The sequence below is a fragment of the Heterocephalus glaber genome, unplaced genomic scaffold (assembly GCF_053883595.1).
Source record: "Heterocephalus glaber isolate CG9 unplaced genomic scaffold, H.glaber_assembly_v1.0 deba00000347, whole genome shotgun sequence".
In the NCBI taxonomy this organism is placed as follows: domain Eukaryota; kingdom Metazoa; phylum Chordata; class Mammalia; order Rodentia; family Bathyergidae; genus Heterocephalus; species Heterocephalus glaber.
The window spans coordinates 63,827,778-63,852,160 of record NW_028258143.1 but is presented as its reverse complement, the minus strand read 5'-3'; the positions used below and the strand labels follow the sequence as shown (position 1 = coordinate 63,852,160).

The 24,383-nt window shown below is 36.2% G+C and overlaps 1 protein-coding gene across 1 annotated transcript in view; it reads right to left on the bottom strand.

The window, feature by feature from the left end:
* Positions 1-12,695: 12,695 nt before the first annotated feature.
* Positions 12,696-24,383, bottom strand: part of Znf804a (zinc finger protein 804A) — a 283,089-nt gene continuing 271,401 nt past the window's right edge. Inside the window, exons 3-4 of the mRNA XM_087201409.1 lie at positions 18,634-18,764; positions 12,696-16,407 (exon numbers count right to left, since the gene is read on the bottom strand). Of these exons, the coding sequence (XP_087057535.1) occupies positions 13,164-16,407; positions 18,634-18,764 (3,375 nt within the window). The 3' untranslated portion in view covers positions 12,696-13,163. The remainder of the gene's footprint in view (positions 16,408-18,633; positions 18,765-24,383) is intronic.

Genomic DNA, 24,383 nt, shown 5'->3' with positions numbered 1-24,383 from the left:
CTGGGAGCACATGTTTAATAAACCTTTTCCACAAAAATTTCTGTCTCAGATTCTGCTTCAGATTACCCGTCCACCAACAGGCAGGAACTGTGGCTGGACATGACTGCCCACTTTTTGAGAGCTCACTCTATGGCAGCAGTGTGTAAGAACATCATTCTATCTTCATAAAAACACTATGAGGTGGGTATTATTATCCTTGCATTTTATGTATAAGAAGCTGTGGTTCAGAGAGGTTAACCGACTCGTCCAGTCCTGCATGTTTTATTGAGTTTTGTGTTGTCAGTAACAACACTGAAGACTGGGAGAGCCCTATGAAGAGAGGTTTATTTCAGCTCATGGGGGGGTCCTATCCCGTGATGGTCGTTTTGATAGTGGTGTAACAATGTGGTGCAGGATACCACAAGGCAAGAGCCTGTGTGTGTGTGTGTGTGTGTGTGTGTGCGCGCGCGCGCGCACGCGCGTACCCTCGCTCATTTTGACCCCTCTCGCTCTTATAAACTCGCTCACCAGGATCCACTCATCAGGGCTCTACCCTCATGATCTAATCCAATCTTCATCACTTCCCAGTCTGCACCTCTAAACACCATGGTTGGCTTCAGTTTCCACCTTCTCAGTTCCTCACAATGGGGATTAAATTTCAGCCCATGAAACCACAGGGTGACAGTACAGTCAAAGCATACCCCCACCATAGCAGTCTGCTCAGGCTGTCATCATAAAACATCAAAGATTGGGTGGCTTAAACACAAATGCATTTTCTCTTAGTTTTGGGGGCTAGAAACAGAATATCGGGGGGCTAGAAACAGAATATCGGAGTGCTAGCTCTCGTGAGTGAGGCCCAAGTGTGTGCTCGCATGGCCTTTCCCTGGGAAGGAGAGAAATCTCTGCGCTTCCCTCTTATTCCAGGGATACCAATCCTGTCCTAGGGCTCCATACTCATGACCAGATCTAACCATAGTTATTTTCCCAAAGGCTCCATATCCAAGTACTATCAACCCTATCATACTGTAACTCAGGATTCCACATATGCGTTTGAAGGATCATAAACATTCAGATCACAGCATGTAGTTTTCAGGAGCAGTCCTCTTCCGAAGATTGTGCTCCTAAATACCAGACTCTGCATTCATAAAGAGACGAATCTTTTCTTTTTCTCAAGTTTAGGAGATCTAGTTCCATTCTTAGGATTCTGAACTACACTTCCGTACCAAAACAGCAGCTCTGACATAATAGCGTCATTTTATTTCCATTATACATATATTGTAGTTGGGAATGTATGAGGTGATCCTAAGAAAATGTCAGATGATCTAACTGGCAGCGTTTAAAAGCCATGGGCAAAGTGTCTGCCCTCCTGTATCTGTTGCACTATGTGTGCCCTTAGTAAGTAGAGGAAACTAGTAGAGGAAACTAAGATAAGTCATTCTGCAGTGTTCATGAGGACAGTCTTTTCAAGGAACACAGACATTTTCAGAGGCAAGGCTGAGAGACTCAGTCTACCTTGAGGACTCAGAGAATCAACTTGAATATTTTGCTGCATTTTGACTCCCTGGTCTGATTTAACACAGAAGACATTTTTTCCTATGATATTTTTGTGTCATCAGGAGCTATATGAAAAGGCATTGCTAATTTATGAATAAATGAGTCTTACAGATTCCTTCTTTCTCTGAGAAAAAGAATAGAAAGTATCTAGGTAGTCTTGGGGCAATCACACCATAAGATGAATAGTGTTGGTCACAAGCCATAATTATCCAATGCATTCAAAGAAATATTGATTTAATAACCAAAATACATTGCTATTGACTCTATAGATCATAAAAGTGCCTTAAATTTTAGTTCACTAATTGTAAAAACATCAAAATTGCAAGAATAACACAGGGAGAAAATTGAAAGCACTTCTATTTTCTAAGAAATAACACATGAAATTAATCCTGGCACAGAAATTTTATTATTATTTTGATTGGTCAAGAAATAGTAAACAAAAAATTTAATTTAATTATGAAATAGAATGGGCCATATAATTTAATGCTGAAATTAAAAATGCCTTGACTTTTGTAATTATTGTTAAATTATGACATTTTAATCTAATAGGTTATATCAATAATAATAGGATGGATGGTAAATGAAAAAGAATATGGAATATTTGACTAATGATTTTAATGAAAATATAAGTACATTAAAGTTTATGTTCAGTGAAAATTGTGAAGATACTCCATATAAAGTTAAAATAGTAAGCATTTAAAAACATATTTTCTTATTTCTATTTTCTATATTGTTTAAATAATGTTTTTTATATATAAGAATATCAAGTCACTTTTCATATTTTATAGTATTAGTCTTACCAAAGCTTTTTGGTATAATGATATTCCCTCACATTTAATTATTACCTGAAAAGAAAAATGATAAATGGTACTAAAAGGAAAGATCAATAAATTACATTTGTTTTCGTAAAAAAAAGTCTCCCTCCCCAAATCACTTTAACTGAATAATATAAGTGAACAAAAAGAAATTTCTTTACAGAATTTGACCCTAAAGGATATTTCAACTACATGTTCAAATCTTTTAATTAGTATGTAAAGGATTTAACTTGCATAAACATTTATATACCTACAAAATTTTTTAAACCGTCATATTTTCACAAACCTTGGACATCATTTAAAAACTAAAATTGTTTTTGCAGTCTTTGCAGTCATAATTCCATTTCTTTTGGCCTCTTCGTGAAAATTCTAAAACGCTTTTCATATACTTTCCTATCCCAAAATTCTCTTTCAAACTCAGTACTGTATGTATGGCTCCTAGGATGTCTGCGGTAGTTAAGACTGTCAACTTGGTTAGCTTAAGAGCTGTCTAGGAAACTTCCAAGCACATTTCTGGGTGTGTCCAGTGGCTTCTGGTGGCCGGACCTTGGGTACTGTATGTATGTGGTCCCTGCCCCTTCCTCTCTCCCATTGTTCCCTTGCTCTTTTTGGAGCCACCATGGACTAAGCATCTTTGATCCACCACATCCTTCTCCTGTCATGTTTCCACCTCAGAGTCAGCCCACTATGGACTGAATCCCTTGAAACCATGAGCCAAATTAAACCTCTTCTTAAAATTGTGGGTATAGTGTTTCTGTGTCCAATCCACAGGAAAGCTGACTGATACAGCTTCCGTTCTATAAAAATTACTCATCACCAGGCATAGTTATTGAAATGAAAGCAGCATGATTCTCCTTCACTCAACCACCTTATATTATTGATAACTCTTTAAATAATGTATTTTACTTAAAACTATTTCTTGGGATCATTCCCATGGTGTTGCAATTCTTTAGTTTATAATCTAGCTCTATGGAAACTCTGTGTCCTCCACAATTTTTCTTCCTCTTTTCAGGATTAAATGTCAGTTACTTTTTCTAAGAGCTACTTCTCTATTAAATTTTACATTTACCCAGGTTTTAATTGCAAATCTTTTAAGATCTTAGTTAAGGTGAGTAAGGTGATAATTCCAAAGTCATTCTTTTTAGTGTATATCCCTTTTGAACATTAGATCTCTGTCATAGATTACTTTTAATGACTTGAATTTCTGTCGTTTCAGAGTGAGTGCATTCTTAGCTTTCTATAAAACAGATTCCTGAGTATATGGTGAAACTGTGGTGAGTTTCACTCACTCTCAATACAGCTGATACTTTGGTTACCAAGACTCAGATTTGCTAGTTCTCAGCTCATTTTGTTCATATTGAATTTACTATAATTATGTAATTCAACTCAGTGCTAAGTAAAATGATGAAATATTATATTCTGATGAAGTTTAATTTTTTAAAAATTACAAATTAAGGCAGTTGTTAAATAAATGACATTGACAATGGCATGAATGTGGCCACATAATAAGACTGGAGAAAAAGAAACAAGTAAAAAAAATTTGGGTTTTTTCAGATGTAGATTTAAATCCTGAGGACAGTTTAAGTAAACTAAGAAGTCATGGGTGATTTCTTCTGAGTATGGGTTACACACAAAATAAAGACAGTCAATAACATCAAAAAGTAAAACAAAAATTCAAGGCAAAAGCCAACCAATATAGTGCAATATTGGTGAGGTTACTACACAAAAAGATAATATGAATTATCTTATGAATAATTTTTTTCAGTACCAGGGATCAAACTTAGGACCTTGCACTTGCGAAATAGGCACAGTGCCACTGAGCTAAATCCCCAGCCCGATAATTCTTCTTATTATAAGCTAAATTGTGCCAGTGTACTTTACCACCTTAAATAACTGGCAAGAAGATAGTTTTTATTGTGTCAGATAGGACAATTTCTACCACATATGTAACTATTTGTAAAATTGCCCTATTCTAGCCATCACTAATTTTTCTTTTAATTTATATTCTAGCCATCTCTAATTTTTCTTGTAATATGCTTTTAATTTTCAGACTACTGTTCATTCACGTGTAAATGAAATAAGAAAGTGTAAAGAAACATCTCATGTATCTTTTGTTCCTTTTGTCCCAGTTATAACATCTAGCAAAACTATTACTAGGATACATTTTCTCCCATTTTTCTAAATGTGCTCCAAATCTGCACACTGATTTCCACTTCTGTCTTATGTACTTGAATTATTTGCAAAAAGGTGAAATGGACCTTATTTCCCTGGACAGAACCCTAAATTTCATTTTTAAATCCTGTCCTAATTTCTTCCAAACTTCTACAAAGTCAATTCCTAAGTAGCTCTAGATTGTCTAAATTTTGGATTAGCTAATGAACATCAGTTATAATTTCTGGCTACATCTTGAAAGTTTACTTATTCTCAACACTTACGACAAGTGCATGCACACTAGTAATTTTCCATTCTTGTGTAATCTTAATATTTCTAATCTGTTACCCCGAGAATGTTATTAATCCCATTAAAAACTGTGAATAATTATCATTTTAAGCATAAAGATTTTAATGAGCTCTGCTTTTCACCTTGGTTATCTTTCAGCCTCAGCTACCAAAATTTCTCCTATATCATACTTTCTCTCATATCATATTAATTTTTTGCATTTACTCCATAACTTTGCTCATATTATTAAAATTGTCCTCATACTTCTCCATTTCTTCCTTTTGAAGTTAAACTCCTTCTTGATAGACTTTATTTTCATTCATTAGTGTTTTTCTAGAGCCAGCCAAGTGCCTGGTACATTTTAGAGATGAAGAGACAAGTTTGCTCAAGCAGTATTACATGACGTGGGTGCCTCAGAGGTGACAAGACCATAGCTCTACCTGAAGTGATATTACTGGGAACAGTTTATACCTCCCTCTCTTCACTGATGATCAGACCTGGGAAGGGGTCAGCTTGGCTGAACATTTATTTAATAATTTGCTAGAGTATTTAGCATGGTGTTTTCCTTAACTAAACGTGTTTGCCTCCTTTACTCTGGAATATCTCAGAAAATATGAGATTTACCCATGACACATGTGCTTATTTTTTTCCAAGCAGTTGGGGACTTTTAAAATTCTTGTTAGACTAAGAGGACTTGGAGTACGATTTACTCCAACTCTTGATTGTGACAGTGTAGAGACCAAGGGTGATGTCTTCATAAGAAGATAACATCTAGGAATTCCAGACAGCAACCACCAGTCAGAGCTGGGAGGGGTGAGTATGAGTGTCAGTGTGAATGTGTGTGTGTTTCACACACTTGTGTCCAGAGGCACAGAACTTATCCTGCAGACTTGAAATACAGTCTCTGGCTCTGGCCTCAGATGGAAGCAGGAATGAGGAAGCCCAGCGGAGAAAGCCTTCCAGGACTCCAAATGGAATTACTTGGACCTACAGAAAATGTATTAGTTGCTAAAGGAGGACTGGCAATTTTTCTCTCTCAAAATTGGAAGAAAATTAGAAGGCACTTTGAGAGGACTGCGGAGTACTTGTAGGGAAGTGAGCCTAGTTAAGTTGTGAAACCTTACCTCCTTGCCCATGGATGAGATTATTACCTGGGAAAGACCCACTCAGGGCCTGATTTTAACAGTTTTCTCCCACTTTGTAGTCACTCTACCTTTCTCAAAATACCCAAACACTTTGGAAAGGGCCTCACACATGTTCTGCAAAGCGTCACAGATGAGATTTAAGAGCACTGTGATCTACTCAGACTTTTGACAGCGGCTGTGGAGACAGAGTTGCAGTAACACGGGGACAATGCCTTGGGGTTGCAGAAAGGTACTAGCAAGCAGTACAGTGAGCATGAACTCCTAGGACAGTGGAAGAGAAAGCTGTTCATGCTGCAAAGCATCTTCCTCACAAACGATAAATGAACTACTTTTTAAAGTCCACTTTCTGTCATTTCAGTCCTGAATTCACAGTTTGTAGGGGAATTCGAACTTAAATTTGTGTGTACAAGCAGTATTTTCTCATGTAGGGTATTATTTTCATACTCAAAAATGATACGGTCAATTTTTAACTTCTTTATGCTTAGTAAACTCTTGTTGAAGTCATAATAGAGAATTCAGTTTTAACCTAGATGGTATTCTGTGACTACACTCTATGTAGTCACCATGATTACAGTAAGTTTCAATCACTACCTCTAACTGCAGGTACATTCTTAAAGTTGTTTTCCAGACAGGCTCTTGGCATGCAGTTCACTTGTATTCCATGATGGCCTCGGCTTTACTGCAGTTCTTCTGCCTCAGTTTCCCAATGGCTGGGATTACAGGCGTGCACCACAATGCCCAGCTTGTAGATACATTTAAACACCAAAAAAATGTATTTCAGCTGAGTCCATTCTATGCTGACATATTAAGGGAAAGTTATTTATATTAAGTAATAATGTTATTTAATAGGAATACTGGAGAAATATTCTGAATCTCAATTTTACAACTATAAATATTATTGATTGGGAGGGATAGTGTTATATATTAGCACAACAGATTGGTCAGCCCATAAGTAATCCATGGACAGTATGGGAGGCAATTATAATTACTAATGTCTAAAATGTATTTAAATAATACATTATTTTTCATATTACCTACGGTGTAGCTTTTACTAAGGTCTTGGTCTGAACAGTTGCACTGTCGGATAGAAGAAAAAGATTATTCATCTCTGTAGAACATGTTAATATTTTTTTTTAGTACAGCTGTTCTTGGAATTGGAAAGCATTTAATAAAATCTATAATCTGCTTTAGGCTTATCATTTTAATATGAAAATTGATTCCCTGTCAACTCACATAAGTAGAATAGCCACTTGTAAAATCACTGGATTAAAACGTAAGTTGAATAAGGTAAGAAGATTAGTCGAAACTCAGGCATTAATTTGAAATGCAGTTGTTTTAAAAAATGTATGATAATTTTAATACAGGCTTTAAAGTTAAGGCCATTTAAATCTGAGATTTAAAAAAATTTACTCTCCTTGCATTAAGGATGTTACAAATCATGAAGGATGAGACTAGACATATGAGAATTTGTTAAAAGGAAGGTGATATCCAGAGTATATTGATAAGCATTTAGGAGTGGCAAAAACCAGGTATAGAGATAAATTACAAAAGCAACTGGGAGGATCAGGACATGTGTATTTAGGCAAGTGCAAGAGGTTAGATCTACTGGGGGAAATCGGGAGTAAATACCTGTACCAGTAGGAGGACAGGAGAGTGTTGACTGGAGCTAGGAAGGAACATAGGAAATAGTCCTATTTTAGCTGGAAACACAGAACAAACTAAGATAAGCAAGGGACTTGTGCAGTGGGGCTGTTTTCCAGACAGAAACCAAGTTTTTGAACTAAGCCAGTGACACAAGAGAAAATGGATTATGTTATACATAACACAAATTTTGCCTCTATGTCTTGCAGGACATATTTAAAGTTCAGGTTTGGGTGGCTGCTGGTTATGACAATCAAACTTTGAAAAGAAGAGAAAAACCTCTTTGGAGAAGGCTAAATGCTTCATTTGAGGTTTGTCTTCAAAACTCCTCTTTTACTGTCTTCCCACTTATGTCCCCCACTGGTAGTTCTCTAATATACATATTAGAGAATTAAGCAAAATTAACCTTCAGTGAAGTTATTAAGAGAGTCTAAAAGATAATCAAGACAAACCAAATATGAAAGGTTGTAATAGTAAACAAAATTCTCAGTTAAATTGAAATATGAGATCTTTTTTTAAAAAAAATCTAAAAATATGACATAATATTCTAAGTAGTATGAAGATAGTGCAAATAGAAAAACATAGATCATGAAAAGTGTTAGGAAGTAATTTATAAGAAAATAAAAATTAAGGAGATAGAACCAAAATTTTAATAAAATAAATATATTAGGTAAGGACATAAGCATGTGTATATTTTTCCAATAATTACCACAAAAATACAGTCAATAAAAATAATTTTTTAAAAGTAAGAGTATAAGAGATTAAGCAGGCAGAAAAGCTGGCTGCATGCTGTTTTCTACCAGAAGCTTGCAGGCTCAAGTAGATTTGATGGCTCCTGTTTCCAAGTGTTGAGAGCCCAGAACAGGTGCTGGGTCCCTTTGAAAATAAGTAAAAGGTGCTTTCCCTGGGCATTGGGCTGAACAAGCAATGGTGCCTTTGTTTGGAGAAAAAGTTTTCCTCCCCCCATTGTAATGCCGCCTCTCCTGGATGGAGAGAGGAAGACACAGAGCACAGAGCCAGCAGAGGGTGAGTTAGGTTTCATCTACACTGAACCAAATGCACAGGCTTTACTGCTGCCTTTGAAGCAAGATCTCTGTCCTCACCTCATGACATAAGTAAGCTGTAGTATTTTATCCAATTTTAGTTTTGAGAGAAGGTAAGAAACCTAAGGTAAGAAGCTTGTTGGGTGCAACTTTCTTTTCCAAGGATACAAAAGATACAATGGTTTAGCTAAGCAAGTAAGGCGAGGGAAAGAAAGGAGATAAATTATGAGGAATGAGGAACTCAGGACATAGAAAGTAGGCATTGGTGAATATAAATTCAGTCTATCTCATTTGATCAAAAATTTAAAAGCAGTTGTGTACTGTTCATTTCTTTAATCTCAAAAGTTGGTTTAGCGTCTGGCATATAATATGTTAATACACATGGACAAGTACAACAGAGAAATGGCAAGATGGTAGATCATATCGTATAGGCAAACAGGTAGATAAGTAGATAGACATAAGAAGGTAGAGGTAGATACAGCAGGTTGTGGTTTCTTCCTGAAGCAAGGAAACCATTCAAGTCACCTTTTTAATATTTGGTTTTGAAGTTCTATGTTAAATGACTGTTTCATTATAAAAGATGTTCTCAATGCTTAAGAGTGTCTTGAAGCTGTAAGCTTTTTTGGAAAGTTGTAGTTTGATTTCAGCTTACTCAGGACCACATTGAAGTAAAAAGGAATAACAGTTCTAGAAGTCCATAAAGTACTCTGTGTAAATTTTGATTATATTTTCCCAACTATTTTATTCCCTCATTCAATAAATCGAGTGTTTAGTGTGTGTCATATACTACATTTACTCAAGAAGCACTTAGTCCAGTGAATTTAAAGAAGGCTTATATTCAACATAGAAAATACTTTATAATCTTATCTGGAGAAGAGAGTTTCTAGAACAGAATTCCTGTAAGAAGAGACATCCAAGTTGAGTTTGAGCTCATTAATGGTTACCCATGTGAAGAAAAGTGGAAGTGGGAAGACATTGAAAGGTAACAACACAGCCTAAAGAGATCACCAGTGTTTAAATTAGAATGGTTGGCCCAGAGGGGGCCGGAATGGTTGGAGGCTGGCATCCACTTGAGCACAGAAATTACAATGGCATGCTAAGCACTGTGATCTTTATATTGAAAATAACAGAATCCATATCAGGTTTTAAAGGTGGGGCCTGTCATATTAACACTGCATTTGTGTGGGGTAGTCCAGACAGCAATGGGGAATATGACCTTTCAGAATAGGAAATTGTGGAGAAAGGAGACATGAAATACTATAATATTGGTTTATGGGCTATAAGGGTTAGAACTATAAAGAGAATGGGAAAAGAAGGAAACATTTGAAAGGAATTTAAGAAGATGGAGCCAAAATGATTCATTGAGTGTTTTGATGTAGGCATAAAATCACATTCTATGACTTGAGTGACAGGTTTTATTGTAATAGTACTCACAGATTAGAATTTGAAGGTAAAGAATAGGTTTCACTGGTGCCTTTGAAGTATCATCATGAGTTTGAGTTTTGAGCTCAAAGTACTTGGGATATATCCAAACTGAGGTACCCTGTGGATAGTCCAATGTGGAGCTAAGGTTCAAGTCTCTTGTCCAGCCAGTGTATTCATGAAAACCCATCAACTCATCTGTCAAGCCCAGTTTCAATTAATCTTAATTATTTAACTCATGAAAGAAGGTGGAGAAAATATCATTGACCTACACATGCTAGATGAAATTGTGGATGTTTCCTTCCTATTATCCAATGTAAAATTTTTGTCAGTTGCATATATTTTACTTTTGACAGATTCCATTCTACATTCCAAGCCATTTGTTTGTATATTAACAAATATTATAGTAAGAAATACCTGTAAATAGCAGACTAGAGATACTAGTAGGAGATGTGCTAGATTCATCTAAATTTCCATAGTATATGGGATATACAACAACCTGTCTGGAAAGGATTAGAATTTCAGTTTCAGTATATAATTTATGGAGAAGACATCAGCAAATATCCTTAACTACCTCCAGAATGTGACTGTTACAGTAATTTGACTTTTGTTGCCATTGTACTAGTAAGAGCTCTATTGTTTGATGACACTTTCTTGACTTGATTTTTCTGCTCAATGTTGGTCTTCTGCCTATTGATTGGATTCCCTGAATTCTAGGGTTGGAGTTATCAGAATAGATGAAAGATGAACAAACTATCTCATCACCCATGTTTTTGAGTTCTTAACATTTGGAAAAGCATTGAGTTTATAATCAAAATGGCTTTGACAGTTTTTAACTGAGGCAAGAGTTTCTTGTTCATCCAGCAGTATCCATGAGGACAAATCAACCTGTCTGGCAAGCTCAGTTTTAGTTTATCTTAACAAAGAACTTTTTCTCTTCAAACTTTCCAGAAATTCCTATCATAAACGTAGAAGTCAAGTATATATACTGTTACAATTAAAAGTTAAACATGCCTAACCATATCATTTAACAATCACAGCAAAATTCTGAAAGCCACATAATTTGGAAAAAAAAAGAGAAAAGAAACGACAATATGAAGCAAGGAAAAAAGACACAAATAATGCCTGCAATGATATGAAGAAGAGAAAAAAATCAGGAAAAAAGTAATTACAGTATAAAAACAAGAGGTAAGAAAAGAACAAGCAGTCTGATAGAAGATAATGAAAAGAAGAAAGAAAATCTGCATATTTTAAAGTCAAACACTTGTTTGTTTTTTTTTAACAGAAGAAGGAACAATTCTGCTCTGACAGATTAAAACAAACTGGGTCAGCATTTCCCAGTAGATTCTCCATTGACTTTATCTTCAAATTTAGTTTCAAATATTTTGCTTGGGGAAAAATCATCCATTTCAATTTGAGTTCCCATTTTGGGAACATATTATCTCAGAGCATTTGAAGCACAATTGTTTCCTTACTATTTTTATCTTCTTGTGAATCATAAACTGCTATCTTCGGTCTTTTTCAAGCATTTTTTAAAAAAATATTTAAGTCAATTTTTATGGCAACTAGTTGTGAAAATTTTCCCTTGTCTCTTAAAACAGAATTCAATATTGAATTTTATGATATGGGAAGATATTTTTTTGCTCTAAATTATTTGATGTAATTCAATTCATCTGGTAGCCATATGAAATAACATCTCAGATCACACAACTTCCAAGTTACTGTCCTTTAAGGTACTCTGTTGAGCATCTTGCTGCCTAGATTCATTGCAAGGCTGACAGAGTCCTGTAGCATTCATTTTTGGTGACATGAATCCACTTCAACAGGAATGCAGATTTTGTCTTACCAAATGGCATGGACAGGAGCAGGTGAATTCTTGAAAATTTCTTAGAAAAAAGTCTACTATTCTCTAGTTTTCTATTGAATAACTAACTGCTTATTTCACTGCTTCATTACACACAAAAGCACCTGAATAAATAATAATGCAGAGATCATTAAAATTATAGTAGAATCTGAAAGCTTGATAAGAAGCCGAAGTGTTCCTGGTTGATTTAAAAATATGATGCAATTTGAGTTACTAGAAAAATTCTCAGAAGGCAGCACTTTAAAATCACTTTTAGATGCTCAGTTAAGACTATACTGACATATCATATATGCCAATATTTTATTTACTAGATAGTGTTTTTTAAAATGAAACCTATTTCTTAATTGATGCCAATAACTCACATATGTACATTTCCTATAACACTTCAAAATGAGCAAAAAAATTGAGAATTTTAATATTCAAAATGCAATAAGTACACTTTCATTGGTTATTTGTCATGTTTGATTTAGAATTTGGGGGAGGGTCCTATAGACTTTACATACATATGAATTATTATCCCTTTAAAAACTATCATCATTGTAATACAAATTTCCGTGGCTTATTGTATAGAGGGCAAAAAATACAATAAATTCTTCTTATAAGCAACATTTAAATGAATGAAAAACAAATGGGCCTTCTGTTCTACTTATTCTGACAGACAGCAGCATCTAAGTGTTGATGCAGCAGGGCCTTGAAGATTCAGAAATTTTACTGAACAAAAGAAACAGCACTAGCAGAACACGTACAGTGACTCACACTCCTAAAAACAGTGAACACCACCTAAAAGCCAAAGTTTAATTTACTTAAATAGTTAACAAAAATTTATTGCAAGGTATTTTCACTGAATTTACAGTTTCAAGGAACATGGTACAAAACATAGTGCCATCAGCTCTGTCTAAACATTAAATAGATGCAAATACACAAAGATTAGAAAAAAACCAAGGAGCATACTTTACAACATAAATTACAGTACTATAAATATATTTATGTACATTATACATACCCTTAAGACATCATTTTAGTATACAGCATATATTGTATTGACTTTCAAACTATTCAGTGCTTTAATAATATTATATATCGGTAACATAATAATTTATTTGCATCATTAAACTTACAGTAAATGATTTGAAATTACTGAGGCCACACTTAGACCAGTTTATTTCCATCAGTTGAATAGGCAGGTATGGGTTAGCTGACACCTACGCATGGAGCTGCTGCGGTTTTCACGTGAGTATTTGCTTCCCACTGGAAGGTATGACTAGAAGAGAGGCTGCAGAGGGATGACAGTCGGGTGTGGAGAAAGCAGTGAAGGAAAGAGCGCATGGGGTAGAGGTGGAAAAGCCAGGTGGCCAGAATGAAGAACTGAGGCTGGAATGATCGGCATCTGAGGAGGGGCAACAAAGGTGGGCTGGTTTCCAGGGCAAAGCCTAGGTCCCATTGGCCCCACTGAAATCTGAGGTATGGATGTTCTGGTGAGAGCTGGGACTTGGGAAAGAAACTGTTGGTGTGGCTGAAGCACTTTAAAGGTTCCTGCAGCTGCAGCTGCTGCAGCGGCTGCAGCGGCTGCTGCATGCTGCTGCAAAACAGTGTGGTGGACGGTGGTGGTCACAGAGGTAGAACACAAAGGCTGCTGCAGAGGCAGAGGCTGCAGGGGTGTGCTGGGAGCTGCGAGGGGAGTGGGAGGAAAGCTGAGCCTGACCTTGTTGGCCAGCATGCTTGGCTGTATAATATGCTGGTAGACCTCACAAGGTAGAGGTCTGAATTTCTCATGGTTTTCTATCAATAATGCTTGCTCCGGTAAAGCTAAGGGAGCCAGGATTTGCTCAGCTGTAACGAATGTATGACCGCTGACATGTGCTTCTTTGAATGGTAATGGTGGCTGTGTGTTAAGGATTCCTGAATTATAACACAGCCACTCTGTCGAGGTCTCATTCATCTTCCCTTGTGGAAGGGCCTCGGCCAGTTCATAGTGGCAAAGGTATGATTTAGGCTGCGCCTGTTTAAAGTTCCTTTCAATATTAGGCACCTTGGAAGGAATTTGCTTTTCATTAATATTTGTAGTCTCACTTCTTTCTTTGTGTTCCAGCGAGGTGGTGTTGTTTGTTTCTTTTGCTGGAGGATGAGCCTCATGCACAGATGTGGTGGAATCACTGGAAACCTCTGACGATTCCTTAGAATCGGTTTCCATCACTAAGTGCTCAGCTTCACCACTGGTTTCCGAAGAACCGGGGTTACTAGGGTGTAAAGCCAATTTGTCTTTTACTTGGACTGTTTGTTCAGAGTTCCTTTCAGCATTTGCAACTTCTTGAGGTTTTATTCCTTCTTTTTTGTCTTCACTTATGAACCCGTCCAGGTGATTTAAAGAAGGACTCCTTTTCATTGAATAATCTGCATTTTCATTGACATCCAGTGTTGTTTCACCTCCCATGTGGAATCTGCTTCTTTTTCTTCTTCGTTTCTTTTTAGGCTTATAGGGAGCAACGGAACCACTTGCTGACCTCAAAAATTCTTCTGGTAAATAATGCTGTCGATTTAAACTTTCATCTGAAGAGTAAGAATGTGAATGCTGTCTACGTTTTCGGTGGAATCGTTCTGCTTCATTCATGAGAGAATTGTAACCTCTTTTAACAGGCTGATTCTGACTCATGTGTTTTGTGTCATTTTGAAGAACTAAGCATCTGTGATCCTGACTATAGCGTGACAGTCTGGTTTTCCAACAACAGTAAGCTCTGGAGTATGTTAAATTATGCTTGCCAGAATGTATCATTGTTGGATTTGATTGTCCGCTGAAAACCATTCTGTTCTTTTTGCAGTAGTTTTTAGAACTGATAGGCTCATTATTATTGTAGTCAGTGTTCCAGGTTTTACACATTTCTTCATTTTCATTTAAGTTTTCAGATGCTGATTTAGGCCTTTTATCAGGTAACTGATGTGAGTCCAATAATTGCTCTGTGACTGAATGTTGCTTTTCTGAAATTGTTTCCAGTAAATTTTTCCTGGTTTTATCGGTGGAGCTATTCTCCATTTCCAGTTTGCAGTGAGTTTCTGATTCTTTGGTTTTCTCCCCATGGTGATGATGCTGACAGAACTTTCTTTTTTTCTTTCTTCTACTTGCATGGAACCAAAGTTCATGAGTATCCTTCAACCTTAGTTTGTTGTATTTCTCATCTACAAAGTCTTGTTTTATGTGATTCTTAGTGAAATTATATTTTTCTGTTTTCCTGATTCTACAGGAAATATTTCTAAACCTCTGATCCATGTTCTCATTTTTTCCAGAGTCACACATATTGGAAAGAATGTTGTCTGGCAAAACAGGAACGATCTGAGTATATTCATTTTCTGTACCACCAATTTCACAGTCTTTGAATCCTGCCGTAGTTAGGTCCTTGCAGCCTGAAACTGGTCGCTTGCAGAGATCTTCTCCCTTCTGCTGAGCACAAAGATCATTTAAAGGCAGCTTATTTTTATCTGGATTATTTTTTAATTTAGTGGACTTGAAGTCAAAACAGAGAGGATTACAGCTGTAGGAAATTGAAGGTTCTGTACTTGTGTAAACCAGCATTTCTGATGGCCACTGCAGGACTGTTGATCCATGTTTATTAAATACAGGGACAAATGGCTCAGACTGTCTTTTATATAGATCTGTTTTTTTAGGTAAGGTTATATTATCCACTTCAGTATTTGTAGGCCCCAGTGTCTCCAGATCATTGTTATTTTCAGTTTCAATTGTGGATGCATCATTATTCTTAACCTTTTCCGCTGCAATAGCTTCCACAGATAGACACCCATTGGACATATTGGGAATTGTAGATTTATTCTTTAACAGCTCAGAACTGTTATCACTTACAGGTACCTCTTCACCGACAGTAATACCTTCCATGGAGATTTGATCTGCTAATGTGAGTGACCCTTTGCAATTGTCTCCCTCAGAACATAAAGGGAGTTGTAACTGGAAAAATGAAGGCAACAAAAATGCATCTTTTTCACTGGAGACTTCTTTCATGTCTTGAGTTTGAGCAGTTCCTTTGTCAGTGCACATTGCCTCTGCTGGATGGGAGGAGTCAGCTTTCTCCTCAGAACTCAAAAGTGCATCTGTTGGGGAAGATCGTTGTAGATGACATGCACTGGGAATAAACCTACTTTTTCTGCTAAATTCCTTTCCCACAGAGACATCATCATTGCTTTCAGAGAAGGCTGCTGCGGAGGACTCCAGCTTCACCAATGCTTTCTTTGGAAATGCAAAGGAGAAGCCAACTTTGTGTTTGTGAATTCCCTGGGCTTGGTCCCCAAGTGGGTTTCTTTTTGCTGCACAGCTGTTTGCGGTTTCGGAATCTGCAGCAACTGTGGTGACATTTTTAGTATTCTCTTCGCTCTGAATCAAAGCACATTTGGAATCTTGCTGGTCATTAACTGAATCCACCACAACTCTTTGGGAGATTTCATTACAATTTTCTCTCACCGTAACAGTTGTTGACTTGAACATGGGGCCACTTCCAGGAGCGCTACAAAAAGAAACCAAAGTGTATGTTAAATTCAACACTCTGGAGGAAAATTAGTCAAACACTTATATCTGTCACAAAGCTGTTGAGTTTTTTCAAATTTTCCCATCTTCGTAAGAAAATTATTTTACTACGGTGCAAATGCTTTGCCTAATGCCACAGTATCATTTTGCTCTGCTTATTTTTTGAGCTAACTTGAAGATATTGTCTTGAAATTACCTGGGCTGCTGTAAAGAGCTATGCATAGGACCTTCCTATGTGCTCAAACCTGTGCTTCTTGGCCATTTTTTTCCTAAATCTCCATGGCTTCTTCAGTGACATTTTGGGGTGTTGTAAAATTCTCTAAAGCAAAGCTATTTTTAACACAAATAGTTGATATCATTGATGGTATGTGAAAAATGGGAATGAAATTGAAAACTGAAACTCAATCATTACTTACAAAGGTTGGGAATTTGGTTCAACCATTTAAGTTCAACCAATTCAGTTCACTCGATATTCACGCAACCAACGTTCGCTGAGAGTCTACCTCAGTCCAAGAGGTCTGGTTTGCTGTCATGCAAAGATATCTAACAGATGGGATTAGCTACATGAGAGCTTCCAGTCTTAGAAATGCTAGGTTCAATATTTAATGTTAGATTGAATGTGTAAGTTGTATCATAAAATGCAGGATAAAAGAGTACTTCAGATCTGAATTATATCTACTTTGCATTATGATATTGGAGTACATCCTGAAATTTCTGAATTAAAAAACTACACTGTTCAACATATAAATGTAGGAAATCCCTAAATCTTATCTGTACCACAGTAAAATTATCTTGTACAGAATTTTCCATTCTATATTAAAAATTCAGTATTTTAAAATTTATAAATGCCCAAGCATTTTTATTTGAATATTTTCTTTATATATTTACACACACCAAGTGTACCATGCCCTTGCCTTATCTGCTACTAGTAACACCATCAGTTTCTATCTGCACATTTTTAGAAGCACAAAACTGATGGAAAGTTGTGTGTGCGCGCGCGTGTGTGTATATGTATGTGCGCTAAGTGAAATATGTACTCTATACTAAGGATAGTAATTTAGGTAAAAAGCACATATTCTTGTTTGTAATACATCATTAACTAGACTTCTCAATATATCTGCAAATGCCACTTCTAGAACATTAAATTACATAGGTCCTGTGATTCTCTATAGCATTAACTTGCACTTGAACAATTTTCCACTTGTTTCCACAGAGTAAGTGTATCTGGTTAGTATAACTAAATAGCAATTATATTCATTTTTTATAACAGTTCCATACAAGACTCTAAAATCTTTTAAATTTTACTTTGATTTTGTTAATTTTTGGCATCCTTAAAATATGTTGATATATCCCATAACACTTTTGTGATATGTTTTGATAGGTCAATATATCCCAGAACCCTTTTCATTATAAAATACATTCGATATAAAATAACTTTGATACAGACAGTAATGAGAGATTTTATTTCCTGGGAAAAAAAAAAGTGATCTTATTTTGATAACATTGCCATGCCTAGGATTGCAAGGTCTGAATTATAGCAGCTGCTCACTGTGAGAAGCAGGTCAAAGTTTAAGAGTTCTGAGCATCTAGTGAGACATGGTGGTGCACGCCAGTAATCCCAGCCCTCTGAGGCTGAACAATAGGATCACAATCCAAGTTCAAGGCCAGTCTGGACTACCCAGCATGACTGTCACCAAAAAAATAGCTGTGAACTTCTAACAGTCTAGCTTTGTTCACAGTGAAACTAATTTTGAATTACTTTGGAAGTACACAACATCTTCCTGACCCTTGTTTTAACTTTGAAAGATAATTTCCAATAAATTTTTCATTTAAAATAAATTGCTCTTAAAACTTCTTTTGTAACAAAGGTTATAAGACAGGACCTCTCTTCTTCAACAAATGTTTTGAATTCATCAAGAAATGGGTTAGCTTTCAATTATGATAGCTTAAGTAACAGCATAATGAGAAATTTAGTTTTTACAAACCAAAATTATAGTAATTTTAGTTTTTTATTGAAAGAGCATTAAACAGGTGTTTGCGTCAAATTCAAATTCAAATTACTATTTACAGCCTACAGAATGCCATGAAGACACGTGTGCCTCACTCTGGGTACAGAAATAAATAGATTGGTGCCTTTTATTTCCAACTCCCCCAACCCTTTTTCTGTCATATTTTAGGAAAACTTAACATTTCGCTGCATACTCACCACACACTTTCCTTTCTTAGCTCAGCCAGCTTGTGCAGACGCTGGAGGGCCTTTTCCTGTTTTCTTACATCCTTCCTGGATTTGGATGCTACATTTCGAGCAAATTCCCTTTGTTTCAGTTCTTTGAGCCTCTATTAAAAAATATGAAAATGATTAATAGTTTTTGGGTCTGTGGCCCTTTTTAAAGTTTCATTGTTGTTGGAATTTTCTTTGTCCTCATCAAAGAAGAAACAAAACATGCATGAAAACCCGCTGCTAGCAGAAATATTTTCTTCCACTTTGCCTTGTGAAAATGCCAAACATATTATTACATTGCTGTGAAATATATATCTATGCCTGAGGTAAATTGAAATTGAAAACTTTTATCTCTTTTTATTGATTATTGTCTGCTAAGTTTCTCTGCCTAATTCACATGATGCATTAGAGTTTTATAAATCACTAAGTTTCAAACTAATTTAGTTGACCTGTGCATTCCAGTTATATATGATAAAATCCCTCATACTTTGTTGTATTCGATACAAGGAAATTCTCTGGTCATTTTCATATTTTCTAAGAGTAAATATTTCATGTTATTCCATAATGCAGTTCTCTATGGGCATGATTTAAAACAACTCCTCAAATATCAGGCCATTCCCCAAATAATTTATGACCCTGGGAAAAAATTATTATTTTTCTGAAAATTCTTATTATTGAGGACATTATTTTTCCATTGTATTAGAGGATTTTATTTTTGAGGTTGAAGGGCAGAAATACAGCATAGAGACTTAAGTGGAATTAATAAGTAATCAAGTGTGGTATCATATAAGGGACATCAAAATTGTCCCATGCTGCAAATATTTTCACTGCCATTTCTCATGGAGACAGTGTAAAGTTAGTAAAACTGATTAAAGTAGTATTTTTTCTCAGTGGTTCATGTTGCTTGGGGATTCTGATTAGAGTAGTAGTCTAAGAAACTAAGATTATACTAGTCTATTTTAATGAAGCTACTAAAAATTGTTTTTATATGTGCTGTATACAGATACATTGATATATACCAGAAGTTTAGAATATGTCTGGTATGCAAAATACCTACTCAATAAATTTTTATTAAATTATTATGTGAACAGTCTATAACTTCCAAAATAGAAACTTTCAATGGACCACTTTAAAAGTTACTTATTCTGACTAAATAATATTAGGCACTTGGTGATCCTGAATTGTATGTCATAATTTCATTTACATAGCATCATATATTTTAAGACATATAGAACATGTACATAGCATCAGATTCAAGTGATTTCTAACAGTTTAATGAGTTTTACGGAAAGTATGTGCATATATTTACATATTACATATATATTTACACATCTATCTGTATCTCTTGACATATCTAGATTAATTATAATTATATTATAATTATGTTTTAAGAATGCTTTCTTGCACTGACATATTTTCGCAGAAATTTTTCCAGCATAGAATTTAGATGGAAGATAGACCATTTTATCAATATCTAAACTGCATGCATATCATATAAAGTTAAACTTTGATATTATTACATTGATATGACTATCAAAAGGAGCTATGATTTTAGGATATGAATTAAATTCTTTTGATCTTAAAAGCATATCTAGAATTACAGTGTAATAGGTCACGAAATTTTTACTTCTCAGTTTTAGTAATTATGAGTCCTGTTCATTGTACTTTTCAAAGATGAAGTTATATCAAGAACCAAAGGGCAATTTGGGGCAATAATCACACTGTCCAATGACTGGGAATTTTTTTTTTTTTTTGGTACCAGTGATCGAACTCAGGTCCTTGCACTTGTGAGGCAGGTGGCAGAACCACTGAGCTAAAACCCCAGCCCCAATGGCTGGGAATTGTAAAAAGTAGTTTTACTGTCATTACTTTTGTCTCTGAACATACGTGTGGGCAAATGTGTGTACATGAATTTGTGTGTGTATGTATGTGTGTTTATGTGCATTTTGCAGAAATAGGGAGAGAACACACTTAGCAAGCTATATCACTAACTGAATTATTCTTACAGGTCCATATAAGGGCAGGCAGGGATATTAAAAAAACACCAAGAAGGGCTATCTGGGAAGGGAGATCTGAGTTGAGTCTTGAATAATGTAGAGTATTAGCCTGAAGAAGAAAGGTTAGACATTGGGCATAGGAGGGTATTTCAGAAAATAAAACATTTCGTACAAACAGGGATAGGAGCATCTTCCTTCCTTCCTTCCTTCCTTCCTTCCTTCCTTCCTTCCTTCCTTTCTTTCTCTTTCTTTCTTTCTTTCCTTCCTTCCTCCTTCCTTCCTTCCTCCTTCCCTTCTTCCTTCCTTCTTTCTTTCTTTCTTTCTTTCTTTCTTTCTTTCTTTCTTTCTTTCTTTCTTTCTTTCTTTCTTTCTTTTTGTGCAAGGGATTGAACTCCGGACTTTGTGCTTGCAAAGCAGGCGGCAGAACTACTGAGCTAAATCCCCAACCCTATTCCAAACAATATTCCTGTACAAAATATGAACGCTGTGGTGTACATGCAGAGCTAATGAGAATTATGCATAATATGGTCTAAGCAAACCACAAGGATCTTATCTGTCATATTCGTCTCCTGTATTTCCTGTACACAGAAATGATGCCCGCCTTTACAGGAACCAGATAGCCAGTCAAGAGAGGTGAATGCTAGAATTCTTGGGTGATACAAGAAGATTGCTAAAGGAAAATGTGAAAGGTAATAGAACTAAGTTTTTTAACATAAATAATTCACAGAATTAAAGTGCCAAGGGAACTAAAGAAAAGGATAAGTTGCAATATCAGTGAAAGAGCTAATCATTAAGGAATATTTTATTACTATATTATTTATGTCTACATAGTTTTTAAAAATTAATTTTATTGGTATATTTTAGGTATATAATATAATGACATTCATCATTGGAAATTTGCAGCTTTGCATAATCTCTCTTGGTTCTTATTTCTTCCCCATTCCCTTGCCCTCCCTTCAACTCCTCCATCCCTCCCTATTTACAAAGACTTTGTTTCCATTTTTTCATTTTCTTATATTAATTCCATTCCCTTCTTTCCTTTCCCCTACCCCTCCTCTTCCCCCTCTACTTTGCCCCTTTTCTTCCTAATTCACATTATCTATTATACCTTTTAGTCCTTATTTTTACTTTCAGTTACTCAACTAGAGAAGCTGTTTGGTATTTACACATGTATGTCCTATTTATTTCACTTAAGAGTATCGCCTCAATGTGCATTCATTTAGCTATAAATGTCTCTAATTTATTGTTTTTATGGCTGAGTAGTATTCTATTTTATGAAAAACCCCCACATTTTCTTTATCCAGTCTCCAGTTGATGGGCATTTGGGCTGTTTCCAAGTTTTAGCAATTACAAATTGTGCTGCTATGAACATGGGTGCACATATATCACTGTGCTAAGAGTCTTTGAATTCTTTGGGGAAGATCCGCAGCAGGGGAACAGCAGGGTCAGATGAGCCTTCCAGTCCTAGTTCTTTGAGGTATCTCCATACTGATTTCCACAGTGGTTGCACCAGTCTGCACTCCCAATAGTAGTGGAGAAGGGTTCCTCTTTCCCCACAGATCCACCAGCACTTGTTATTGATGATTTCATGATAGCAGCCATTCTTTCTGGGGTGAGATGGAATCTCAGTGTTCTTTTCATTTGCATCTCTTGAATGACCAGTGATGTTGAATATTTTTTCATATGCTTATTTGCTATTTGTACTCCTTTGTCAGAGAAATGTCTGTTCATTTCAGATGCCCATTTTTGGACTGGGTCTTTAAATTTGGGAGGTCTGATTTTTTTTAAGTTCTTTATGTATTTTAGATAGTAGACCTTTGTCTGGGGAACAGTAGGTGAAAATTTTTTCCCACATTGTGGGTTGTCTCCTCACACTGTTGGTGGTTTCTCTTGCTGTGCTTTTTAATAGGAAGAGATCCAACTTGTTGATTGTTTGTGCTAGTTCATGGGCAACTGAGGTTTTGTTCATAAAATCTTTTCCTACACCAATGTCTTCAAGAGTTCCACCTAACCTCTCTTCCAGCTGTTTCAGCATTTCTGTTTTAATATTTAGATCTTTAATCCATTTCTATTTTAGTTTAGTGCATGGTGAGAGCTATAGGTCTAGTTTTAATCTTTGGAAAGTTGAAACCCAGTTTTTTTAGCACCATTTGTTAAAGAGGCTATCTTTCCTCTAGTGAGGGTGTTTGGCTCCTTTTTGAAGATGAGGTGGCTGAGTGTGTCTGGCGTTGTTTCTGCATCTTTTAATCTGTTCCACTGGTACTTGGGTGTGTTTCTTTACCAGGACCATGCAGTTTTTATCACAGTAGCTTTGTAGTAGAGTTTCAAGTTGGAGATTGTGATACCCCCGGCCCTGTCTCTGTTGCCTAGAATTGCTTTTGCTATTCTAGGTCTCTTCTTGGTCCATATGATTTTGTGGATTGGTTTCTCAAGGTCCATGAAGTATGCTGCTAGAATTTCAATTGGGATTGCATTGAATCCACATAGCAGTTTTGGAAGTATGGCCATTTTCACTATATTAATCCTTCCTACCTAGGAGCAGGGGATGTCTGTCCATTTTCTGATATCATCTTCAATCTCTCTGTTCAGAGTGCCATAGTTTGCAGAAAAGAGGTCTTTGATTTCTTTCTTTAGGTTGATTCCTAGGTATTTCAGTTTTTTGGATGCTATTATGAAAGGAATTATTTGCCCTTTTTCTCTCTCAGTGAGTCTGTCATTTGTGTAGAGGAAAGCTATTGATTTTTGTGTGTTGACCTTGTATCCAGCTACTTTACCGAATTTGGTTATTAAGTCTGGAAGACTTTTGGTGGAGTTCTTGGGGTCTTCTATATAGAGCATCATGTCATCTGCAAATAATGTCAATTTGCCTTCTTCATTTCCTATCTTTATTCCTTTTGTTTCTTTCTCTTTTCTAATTGCTTTGGGTAATGTTTTCAAAACTATATTGAATAGGAAGGGTGATAGTGGACATTTTTCTTGTTCCTGATTTTAGGGTGAAGGATTTCAGTTTTTGACCATTTAGAATGATATTGGCTGTTGGTTTTTCACAGATGGTTTTTATCAGTTTGAGGTAGAGACCGTCTATTCCAATTTTTTGTAGGGTTTGTATCATAAATGAGTGTTGGATTTTGTCTAATGCTTTTTTTGCAGCTATTGAGATAATCATATGATTTTTGTCCTTGGCTCTATTGATATAGTGCATTACATTTATTGATTTGTGTATGTTGAACCATCCCTGCATCCCTGGGATGAATCCCACTTGGTCAGGATGTATGATCTTCTTGATGATCTTCTGTATTCTATTTGCCAGTATCTTTTTAAGGATTTTTGCATCTATGTTAATTAGTGAGATTGGCCTATAGTTCTCTTTCTTGGGTGGGTCTTTTTCTGCTTTGAGGATCAAGGTGATGCTTGCTTCCAGGAATGAATTTGGGAGTATTGCTTCCATTTCAATTTCATTGAAGAGTTGAAACATTTCAAGTATGGGGGGGGGGATTGTGTGCTGCTGGTGCCTGCATAGCTCACCTCCCTGGCACTGGGGGGCCTCTGCTCCTAGGCACTGGAGGTGCTGACACGGTGGCCTGGAAGCCTCCTCCTCAGCGCTCGGGGTGGATGTGTTCCTTGGCACAGAGGGCAGTAGTATGGTGGCCCGGAAGGCTCACCTCCTTGGTGCTGGGGGCGGCTCTGCTCCTTGGTGCTCTATAATTGTTAGTTCTCACTGTTAGTTAGTAGAGATTT